This window comes from Myotis daubentonii, chromosome 18 (assembly GCF_963259705.1).
Source record: "Myotis daubentonii chromosome 18, mMyoDau2.1, whole genome shotgun sequence".
In the NCBI taxonomy this organism is placed as follows: Eukaryota; Metazoa; Chordata; class Mammalia; order Chiroptera; family Vespertilionidae; genus Myotis; species Myotis daubentonii.
The window spans coordinates 31,281,877-31,292,327 of NC_081857.1; the positions used below are offsets into that span (position 1 = coordinate 31,281,877).

At 59.2% G+C, this 10,451-nt stretch overlaps 1 protein-coding gene across 2 annotated transcripts; it reads left to right on the plus strand.

The window, feature by feature from the left end:
* The first annotated feature begins 1,121 nt into the window (after nt 1-1,121).
* On the plus strand, nt 1,122-10,439 carry ZNF687 (zinc finger protein 687). 2 transcript variants are annotated; one of them, XM_059675736.1, is made up of 9 exons: nt 1,122-1,302; nt 4,739-6,867; nt 7,009-7,187; nt 7,539-7,715; nt 7,807-7,969; nt 8,124-8,453; nt 8,557-8,669; nt 8,879-9,020; nt 9,147-10,439. In XM_059675736.1, the coding sequence occupies exons 2-9, from the start codon at nt 4,756-4,758 to the stop codon at nt 9,636-9,638; spliced, it is 3,708 nt and encodes a 1,235-aa protein (XP_059531719.1). In that variant the 5' UTR covers nt 1,122-1,302; nt 4,739-4,755; the 3' UTR covers nt 9,639-10,439. The 2 variants fall into 2 exon arrangements, with proteins under 2 accessions (XP_059531719.1, XP_059531720.1); XM_059675737.1 differs by lacking the exon at nt 1,122-1,302 and adding an exon at nt 1,402-1,507.
* Nucleotides 10,440-10,451: the final 12 nt, after the last annotated feature.

Below are 10,451 nucleotides of genomic sequence, written 5' to 3' on the forward strand. Positions count from 1 at the left end.
CAAGGCAACTCTTTTTCCTAGCACCTCTCCCCCTTCTCCCGCTTCTAGGGGGCGGGGCAACAAAGCGCGGGAAAATCGGCCTGGACTCCACCCTCATCCTTGCTGGGGGCAGGGAAAAAGAGATCTTAAATGGGAAATGGATCTATCTATATCTATATGTATGTACACACACACACACACATAAATATGTAATTCAGGGTGTCCCAACAAAATGCATGCACTGTAACAGCTGTTAGCTCGATTTTGAAAATGAAATGTATTTTAATAAACACTGCCTTTATAATTATTGTGTATACATTTTGGGGGGACACTGTGTGTGTGTGTGCGCGCGCGCGCGCGTGTGTGTTTCGGACGCCTACCAATGAGCCGCTTTAAGATCCCTTTGGAAATGGCCCAGGCCACGCCAGCACCCTAACGTCACCTCTCCTCCACTTCCGGTCTGCATGCCTGCCGCAGCTTCAGGTGCGGGTCCCTTCCACACTCCAGCCTCTGCTCTGCTCCACGCCCTCCCGCACTGGGGGGAGCTATGGGTGACGCCAGCCAGCTAGGGGCCGCGCGAGGACCCCATCCATCTGGCGATTTAGACAGTAGGAAAACCGCAGGATAGTCAACCAGATGACGTAATGTTTTGGGTGACGTCCCATTCTCTCACTTCTGCATGGCATGACTGACGCTGGAGTTTAGCTTGAGAAAGCGCAAACGGACCTGCACATCCGGGTCCTTTCAGAGTCGAAGCGATTCTCCTCAAAGTGTTCACCTAATCGAAGCCGAGAGTTCCTGAAATTTGTATAAGTGAACTGCAGGCTTTCGGGATCGCGGCCAATAGGGAGCGAGGGGGCGGAGATGCACCTGGAGAGTCACCGCCTCCAGTAGGAAAGCAGGGAATCAGAGCGGCTTCTTCCTAAACGACAGGTAGCGCGGCCAATCGCTTTTGAGATGCACGTATGGGGCAGGTGGAGGCACAACCAATGGCAAGAGGCACTTCGGAAGGACTAGGCTCCTTGCCCAATGAAGCTAGGAAGACCGTGCGGGTTTGTCCGGAGCGGCAGTGCTTAAGGCCAACCCAGCGTGGGGCTGGGCGGGGCGCACCGCTGAACGACGAGGGGATTGGCCAATGGCGAGTACGAAAGCCGGCCGCCCAGACCGGGAACGCCGAGGGAGCTGAGGAAGGGGAGGCCGAACGGGAGAGAAGCAGGAAGTAGCGGCGGCGGCGGGGAGGGCTGCGGTGGCGGCGGCGGCGGCGGCAGCGGCCGGAGCAGGGGAGGGACCGCCGGCGCTCAGCCCGCACTGGGAGCCAAACAAGTAAGCGCGCCGGGGGTGATACCCGCCCTAGGCCCCGCCCCCGGGGGGGCGGGTAAATGCCCCCGCCCCTCCCCCACTTGGTCAACTACCCCCTTCTCCGCGCCGTGCCCCGGGGTCTGCTTCTAGGAAGGCCGGGACCCCGCTCCCCTTCCTGGGGGCGGATGGGCGACCCCCCCAGCCTGTTGAAAGCACAGCCCCTCGCCGGGTAAACGTGGAGGGCGGGCCGGGGTCTCCAAGTCCTGGGGCTCCCAGCCCAAGAAGCGTCCGAAGCGCGGCCCGGGGGCTGGAGGCTGCGGGGTGTCGCGACCCAAAATGGTGTCCGCGTCCAAGGGTGGGGGCGGGGGACCCGCAGGCCGGAGCAGAGCCTGCACCCCAGCGGGGCGCGGGTCAGCGTCCGGGCCGGCCAGGACTCGGGCTCGCGCCCTGGCCGCCGCGCGCCTCCCGCTCACTCGCCTCTTGAGGGGTCTGGGGAGTCGGGGGGCCGGAGGCTGCGGCGCCGGGGCGGCGAGGGGAGGCGGTCGGAGTTGGGACGGACCCCGAGTCGCGCACAGACCGTGCTGCCCCCACGGCTCCCTTCCCGCGCGCCTCACCCCCTCGGGAGTCCTGGGCCCCGAGGTGCGGTGCGGCGGTCCCTCCGGGCTTGGCCTGGCCGAGGCCCGTCCTCCTCGCTCGCCGGTGTGAGCGAGAGGCGCCGCCGCCTCAGTTTCCCCGCTGGCTTCTCCAGTGTGCACCCCGCCCCTTCCCCGCGGCGACGGCCGTGCTCCGGGCGCCGGCCCTCGGCAGATGGCAGGGACTTAATTCCGCCCGCTGCCCCGCTTGGCGGCCGCCTCATCGCCCCCAGCCGCCAGCCCCTCGCCCTCTGCGCTGCAGGCCCCTGGCCAGGAGAAGGGCAGTGGAGCCCCCACCCAACCCGCACCAGTTCACCCTCTTCCTGTTTAGCCCTTTCCTTTGGCTTTTGGGGAAGAACGGAGGGAAGGGGGGGCGGGGGCAGAGCCCTGGAGACTGGGCGCAGCCGCCGCAGAAAGGCCTGGGCAGCGAGGTGGGAAGCCTCTGGCCCGAGCTCTTCTGCGTGGTCTCTGCCTGCTCCTGGCTCTCGGACGACCGCTATTCACTTGGACGCAGGAGGGGTAGCTGCTTGGAGGAGGCGAGTTTGCAGATGTTTTCTCTCAGTCCCCATTGAACTGTGCGCCGCCAGCCCCGAGGGAAATGCAGCTCAGGCCTCCCCAGGTCAGGAGGGAGCCGGGCAGAAGAGGGCCCAGCGATCCATCCAGCAGGGCAGAGGCAGGAGGTGGAGGGCTTTGTTTAAATGCAGAGCCTGCAGAATTGGGGGGGGTGGTGGTGGTGAGGGGAGAACGCCCGTTTCTTCCTCTGATTGGTACCCTCACCCTCTGCCCCCACCCTGGTCCCAGCAATGCCACCTGCCACCTGCTGGGACCACCTCCAGGTACTGTCTCAGCCTAAGAGGTGAGAGAAGTGGCCCCCCGGGAAGTGGCCTGCAGCCCGGCAGGGAGTGTGTGTGTCAAGGGGGAGACTTCTTCAGCAGCCTCTTCCAGATACAGACACTGGTGGGGAGGGCAGTAAGGGAGCAGGCTGGGCCCCCACCAGCTCTAGGCTGGCCTTCTGGTTGTTTCAGTGGCACATCAGTCCTGTGGGATTTTTTTTTCTTTTTGTACTGGGCAAGGTTGGGGTTGGGTGAGACTTCCTGGGCTACTGTTGCCAAAGCAAAATTAAGTGGGGGAGGAGAGTGAGTTAGGGGATGAACTGGGGTGATAGGGGTGAGGGGGCCTGGCTTTTCCCCATGTGGCAGCTGTGCTGGATAAGCTTGTACCCTAGAGTTTTAGTCCTGAGAGAGCAAGATGTGGAGGTAGGAGGGGCGGGCCAGGGGCGGGCCCAGGCACTCTGGGGAAGGTAGGTGAGGGAGCACCAGGTGTTTATGACGCGAGGAGGCCCTTGTGACCAGGCTCCTCTCGGTTTTCCCCGTCTTGTCTCTTTGTCTCTTTCTGTTCCTGTGTCTTATTCTATCGTGGTTTCTTGGGCGATTACACTGAGTCCACTTCTCTCTGTTAACCACGCTGGATCTCCAGGTGCCAGTGATGACCCCAGGTGCCTCAGACTTGACCTTGTAATTATCCCTGACTCTTGCCTCGATCCCAGCTCTACATTTCCAGTGCTTACTCCTCCCCAGCCCTGCCAGGACCTCACATGGCCTTGTTTGTCTTGTCATAATTAATTGTATTCTGGGTTCTGTCATGTTTACTATTTCATATCATGCTCAGGATAACCCTATGATATATGGGTTACTTGTCCCCTCTTTCATTCAAACGACAAAAGGAAGGCAATGGAGTAACTTGCTCATCTCCAGCAGGCTATTGGTAAAGCTGGAACGAGAATCATGTCTTGTGTCTCGTGACATGGTTTTTCAGATCTCTGTAGACCAGCGGTTGTCATAAAGGGGTTGAATGACCCTTTCACGGGTCGCCTAAGACCATTGGAAAACACATATATAATTACAGATTGTTGTTTTTTTTTTTTCCAGATTGTTTTTGTGATTAATCACTATGCTTTAATTATGTTCAGTTTGTAACAATGAAAATGCATCCTGCATATTAGATATTTACATTACGATTCATAACAGTAGCAAAATTACAGTTATGAAGTAGCAACGAAAATAATTTTATGGTTGGGGGTCACCACAACATGAGGAACTGTATGAAAGGGTCGCGGCATGAGGAAGGTTGAGAACCACTGCTGTAAACCCTCAGAACATCCATGAAGAATATGAATGGAGCCCGAGCCTGGCCGGCGTGGCTCAGTGGTTGAGCTTCGACCTATGAACCAGGAGGTCATAATGGTTTGATTCCCGGTCAGGGCACGTGCCTGGGTTGCAGGCTCAGTCCGCAGTGGGGGGCATGCAGGAAGCAGCCAATTAATGGTTCTCTCTTATCATTGATGTTCCTATCTCTCTCTCCCTTCCTCTCTAAAATCAATAAAAATATACTTAGAAAGAATATGAATGGAGACCATGCTGCCATGAATGAGCTCTCACACCTAGAGCATGTGTCTGCCCCCTGAATAGTAGTAACTAACGGACTGGACACAGGAGGGGTTTAGGTGCTTTCAACCAAGATACACTGAACTCTCTCCGTCTCTGTTACTCTTATCTTGTATATGTGTTTCTGAGAAGTCTTTTCCTCTGCTTTCTCTGGATCTTGGTGTCTTCTATGGATGTGCACACCACCTTTCTTCCTATTTTAGGGTTTGGCAAACCAAGCGCCTCTACGAACTCTCTAGGATTTGCACTCTGATGGAGGCGTGCCTAAGTCACAGTGTGCATGGGTTTCTGAGAGGAGAGAACTATGGAGACCCTGAGGGAGGAGGTCCCGGGTTTCTGCTTCCAGTGATTGCAGTTTCTCCCTCTTCTTCCTCTTTTCATCAGGTCTGGGACTTGCCGCCATGGGAGACATGAAAACCCCTGATTTTGACGACCTCCTTGCTGCCTTTGACATCCCCGACATTGATGCAAATGAAGCCATCCACTCTGGGCCAGAAGAAAATGAGGGGCCAGGAGGCTCAGGGAAGCCAGAACCCAGTGTAGAGGGTGAATCTGGAGAAGCAACAGCAGCAGCTGCTGGAGATGGCCCTGGAGTCTCAACCCAGGCCTCTGAGCATGATCTGTCGTCGGGGGACATCTCCGTAGTCAGCGTCATTGTCAAGAACACTGTGTGCCCTGAGCAGTCTGAGTCCCTGGTTGCAAGTTCAGGAGGGGAAGGGGCCCGGGCTGGGGGTACAATTAAGGAAGAACCTGTGGGGCCTCATCTGATGCAGAATGGTTTTGGGGGCCCTGAGCCATCCCTTCCAGGAAACCCCCACTCTCCAACTCCTCCCAGTGGAGGTACCTGGAAAGAAAAAGCCATAGAAGGCAAAGCAACTTTGGACCTCTTCGCTCATTTTGAGCCTGAGCCAGGGGAGCACCCTGATCCCCTGCCTTCCTCTGTGCCCTCCCCACTGACGGAAGGGACCATGACCCCCCCTCCTTTCCCCTCTCCCTTTGAGCTGGCTGAGGAGAATGGCCCCCCACTTCTGCCACCTGGTTCTCCCCCACCGCTGGGCGCTCTGAAGCAAGGCAGCGGCAGCCCCCTTCATCCCCAGGGCATAGCCCGGCTAGACTCAGGCTCTAGCCCTGAGGCTGCAGGCATCCCTGCCAGCCCCTCACCTCCCCAGATTGCTGGGATGCCCTTCTTCAAGCAATCTCCAGGGCACCAGAGCCCTCTTGCCTCCCCCAAAGTGCCCAGCTGTCAGCCCCTAAAGGAGGAAGAAGAGGATCAGGGGCCAGTGGACAAGTCTCCCCCAGCAAGTCCCCAGAGCCCTTCTAGTGGAGCTGAGGCTGCTGACGAGGACAGCAATGACTCCCCTGCCTCCTCCAACTCTTCCAGGCCCCTCAAGGTGCGGATCAAGACCATTAAGACATCCTGTGGGAATATCACAAGGACTGTAACCCGGGTCCCTTCAGACCCTGGTCCCCCTGCCGCCTTGGCCGAGGGGACCTTTCTAGCCGAGGCTAACCTCCTAAAGCTGTCCTCGGCGGTTCTGACTCCTGAGAGTCCGAAAGTGGTGAACGTGCATTTGGGTGATGGTACGAGGCTGAAGGGCACGGTGCTGCCTGTGGCCACCTTCCAGAACGCAAGCACTGCCATGCTGATGGCGGCCAGCGTGGCCCGCAAAGCGGTGGTTCTGCCTGGGGGCACTGCCACCAGCCCTAAGACAATTGCTAAGAATGTGCTGGGACTGGTGCCCCAAGCCCTGCCCAAGGTCGAGGGGCGGATAGGGCTGGGGATAGGGGGACAGAAGGTGAACGGTGCCTCGGTGGTGATAGTGCAGCCTTCCAAGCCGACCACCGTGCCAGGCGCCGGGGGCGGCACAGTGATCTCACGGACCCAGTCCAGCCTGGTGGAGGCCTTCAACAAGATCCTCAACGGCAAGAACCTGCTGCCTGCCTACCGGCCGAACCTGAGTCCACCTGCTGAGGCCGGGCTGGCCCTGCCTCCAACGGGCTACCGCTGCCTCGAGTGTGGGGATGCCTTCTCGCTGGAGAAGAGCCTGGCGCGGCACTATGACCGCCGGAGCATGCGCATCGAGGTCACCTGCAACCACTGTGCCCGCCGCCTGGTCTTCTTCAACAAGTGCAGCCTGCTACTGCATGCCCGGGAGCACAAGGACAAGGGGCTTGTCATGCAGTGCTCACACCTGGTCATGAGGCCTGTGGCCCTGGACCAGATGGTGGGGCAGCCGGACATCACGCCCCTGCTGGCTGTCCCATCTGCCCTCGGACCTCCAGTCTTATCTGCCTTGGGCAAGGGTGATGGGGCCATCGCCACCTTCGCCATTTCTACAGTTGCTGCTGAGGCCCCTGTGCTGCCGCTCTCGGCTGAGCCACCTGCCGCCCCTGCCACCTCTGCTTACACGTGCTTTCGCTGCCTGGAGTGCAAGGAGCAGTGCCGGGACAAGGCTGGCATGGCTGCCCACTTCCAGCAGCTTGGGCCCCCTGCCCCTGGGGCCACCAGCAATGTGAGTTGCCTTTCACTGCCCTTCCTGGGAAAGGGGACAGCCAGGGGATAGCACGTGGGAAGGTGCGAGGGGCTTGGTTAGGAGAAGGAATGGGGGGCAAGCCTCTCCTCCCGGACTCATCTTGTTTCACCCTTTTGACAGGTGTGCCCAACCTGCCCCATGATGCTCCCCAATCGCTGCAGCTTCAGTGCCCACCAGCGCATGCATAAGAATCGACCTCCCCACGTCTGCCCTGAGTGTGGGGGCAACTTCCTGCAGGCGAATTTTCAGACCCATCTCCGGGAGGCCTGTCTGCACTTCTCTCGCCGTGTAGGATACAGGTGCCTCTCCTTCCCATAGTATCTCCACACTCCCTCATGCCCTTGCAGGTCTCATGGTTCCTAGCACCAACCTTTCAGATGGCCTCGAGAGAGCCCCATCTTTCCTGCTCAGTCCCGTGGCCCTGGTGTCCTGGCAAACACAGAGCAGCGCCCCCTCTGCAGCTCCAGCTCTGCCTCAATGGGCCGCCCGGGGGATTGTCTCTGCAGCTCCCTCCTGCCCCGACCTGGCTCAGGCTTCACCACCGATTAGCTTCTCAAAGTCCACCCAGCAGTCCTTGAGGATGAGTGTGGGGTGGGGAGGGCATGGAGATGGCCCACCTCACCAGCGCACCTCCCATGTCCTCCCTAAAGGTGCCCCAGCTGTGCAGTGGTGTTTGGGGGTGTGAACTCCATCAAGTCCCACATCCAGACGTCACACTGCGAGGTTTTCCACAAGTGCCCCATCTGCCCCATGGCCTTCAAGTCTGCACCCAGCGCCAACGCCCACCTCTACACCCAGCATCCCAGCTTCCCCACGCAGCAGGCCAAGTGAGACCGGGGATGGGGTGACGAGGGCTGGGCCAGGGCGGGTTGGGCCCTGAAGGGGCAGGTGTCTGCACTGTCCTCTCCACCTGCGCAGGATGATCTACAAGTGCGCCATGTGTGACACGGTCTTCACTCACAAGCCCCTCCTCTCCTCACACTTCGACCAGCACTTGCTGCCCCAGCGCGTCAGTGTCTTCAAGTGCCCGTCTTGTCCTCTGCTTTTTGCCCAAAAAAGGACCATGCTGGACCATCTCAAGGTAAAGGAGTCAAGGGCTGGAGTGGGGTTGCTCGGCTGTGTTGACCTGGTGCAAGGGTCACATAACCTTCAGGAAGAGGGGGAGGGGGAAACAAGGACTGTGGCAAAGCCACGCTCTCCCCACAGCCACCATCCCCCTTGTCTCCCTCTCACAGAACACCCATCAGTCTGGTCGCTCGGGAGAGGAGACTGCTGGGAAAGGGGCCGCGGATACTCTTCTGACCCCTAAAGCTGAGCCGGAGGAGCTGGCTGTGTCTCCGGGAGGAGCAGCTCCCCCTATAGAGGAGCTGTCTTCCTCTACAGAAGAGGACCCACCCAGCTCCCCAGAGCCTCCTTGTCCACCCAAACGGCCCCGGCGGGATCTAGGGAACAAAGGCACCAAGGGTGGGGGCGGGGGCCCTGGAGGCTGGACCTGTGGCCTTTGTCACTCCTGGTTCCCGGAGCGGGATGAGTACGTGGCTCACATGAAGAAGGAGCATGGCAAGGTGAGCAAGGTGGGCTGGAGGGGCAGCCTTGGGGTTGTCCTGTGTGGCAGTGGGGCTCGGTCCTGCAAGCCTGGCTCTGAGGTTCCTCTCCCTGCTCTCCTAGTCAGTGAAAAAGTTTCCCTGTCGCCTGTGTGAGCGATCCTTCTGTTCTGCGCCCAGCCTGAGGCGCCACGTCAGGGTCAATCATGAGGGTATCAAGCGAGTTTACCCATGCAGGTAACCCTTTTCTTCTTACCCCTTCCTGATTCTGCCCATCAGGTGACCCCTCCCATTCCCTGCCCCTTCCCGGTCCCCCAAAGCATTTTCCCAGCTGCCTCTGTGCACATGACTAAGGGTTGACGCTCTGTAGTCCTCCTCCTCTCGAGCCACTGGCCTTGGTCTTTGGGCTGTGCCCTCAGCACCCACCCGCGCACTCTCCCCTCTAGGTATTGCACGGAAGGAAAACGCACCTTCAGCAGCCGCCTCATCCTGGAGAAACACGTCCAGGTGCGGCACGGCTTGCCACTCGGGGACCAGTCTCCCGGCCGGGGGAGTGTTGTGGTTCGGGGCGCCGGTGCCAGAGCCCAGGTAAGCCCCGCTGCTGGGTTAGAGGTGTGGGAACTGCAGAGTTATAGACTGGCCTCCGCAAGCTAGGTGGGGGTGCCAGGGTCACTGGGGTGATGGGGAGGCCCAGTTCTTCGCTATCTTCTCCAGGGGCCAGGACGGAAGCGTCGGCAGTCCTCTGACTCTTGCAGTGAGGAGCCTGACAGCACCACACCTCCAGCCAAGTCCCCCAGGGGTGGACCCGGGTCGGGAGGCCCCCTGCGCTACCGGAGCGGGGGCTCAGTGGAGCAGAGCCTCATGGTGGGGCTGAGGGTGGATGGTGGGACCCAGCAGTGCCTCGACTGTGGCTTATGCTTTGCCTCCCCTGGCTCCCTGAGCCGGCACCGCTTCATCAGCCACAAGAAGAAACGGGGTGTGGGTAGTGCCAGTGCCCTGGGTGTGGGGGATGGGGAGGAAGAAGTGCCCCCTCAATTGAGGTCTGATCCAGAGGGTGCAGCTTCACCCTTGCCTGCTGCTGCAGGTCCACTGACCTGTAAAGTCTGTGGCAAGAATTGTGACAGCCCTCTCAACCTCAAGACCCATTTCCGCACACACGGCATGGCGTTCATCAGGGCTCGGCAAGGAGTCAGTGGGGACAACTAGCCCCAGACCTGGACTGACTGGCCCCCTCCCTCTTCCCTGGGAGCCTGGGTCACTGCTGCTGCCTGGTCCTCAGGCTGGGGAGTTTCATATAATTCTCATTTTGTTCAACTCCTCCCCCCTGGCCCCCGAGACAACAGACTTGAGCATTATAGTTACTTGCAGTCCCCACTGTGGGTTTGGCCCTTGGATCCTAGAAGAGGGGGCCCTCCATTCTTCCTTTCTTAGCCCAACACTAATTATGCTCCTGCTGCAGCCCGCGTGGGACCGGGAGGACGGGACTTCTAGGCCTGCTAGACAGGTCCAAGAAGAGACCAGTGTCCGCAGTCACACTCCACAGCCCCTGCAGGCGGACTTCAGGCCTGGCCCTGCCCTAGCACCACCCTTTCCATTCCCTGGCACTCAAGCCCCCCACCCCTACAGTGCCTTTCACTTGTTTTTCCCCCCACCCCCAGAAATCCAGGGGGGGTTGGTAGGGATGAGTCCTGTCAAGGGGGCCCAGGGAGAGTTGGGGACAGGCTCTCAGGAATCCTTTATTCTTGTAGTAATAATACTAACAGTGGGGGAAATGGGAAGGAGAAACCCAGACCATTAAAACTGCTTGTGGTTTAATCCCCGTTCAGGCTCTTTTTGATGTGACTTGGACAATGTAGACTTACTTGATGGAAGGGGGTGAGAGTCAAATCTAGGGAGGCCTTTCTCTGGGAAAAAGTGGTATTGACGGAGACAGGTAGGGAAAAAGCAGTCTTCCTCCACCTTGTTCTGTGTGGTACATCTATTCACTTACATTCACCCCCACCCCCCCCCAAAAAATAC

Coding starts and splice junctions, on each gene's coding strand:
- ZNF687 (XM_059675736.1), top strand. CDS start 4,756: ATGGGAGACATGAAAACCCCTGATTTTGACGACCTCCTTGCTGCCTTT. Junction 8,454..8,556: donor TGAAGAAGGAGCATGGCAAG/GTGAGCAAGGTG, acceptor CTGCTCTCCTAG/TCAGTGAAAAAGTTTCCCTG. Junction 9,021..9,146: donor GCGCCGGTGCCAGAGCCCAG/GTAAGCCCCGCT, acceptor TATCTTCTCCAG/GGGCCAGGACGGAAGCGTCG.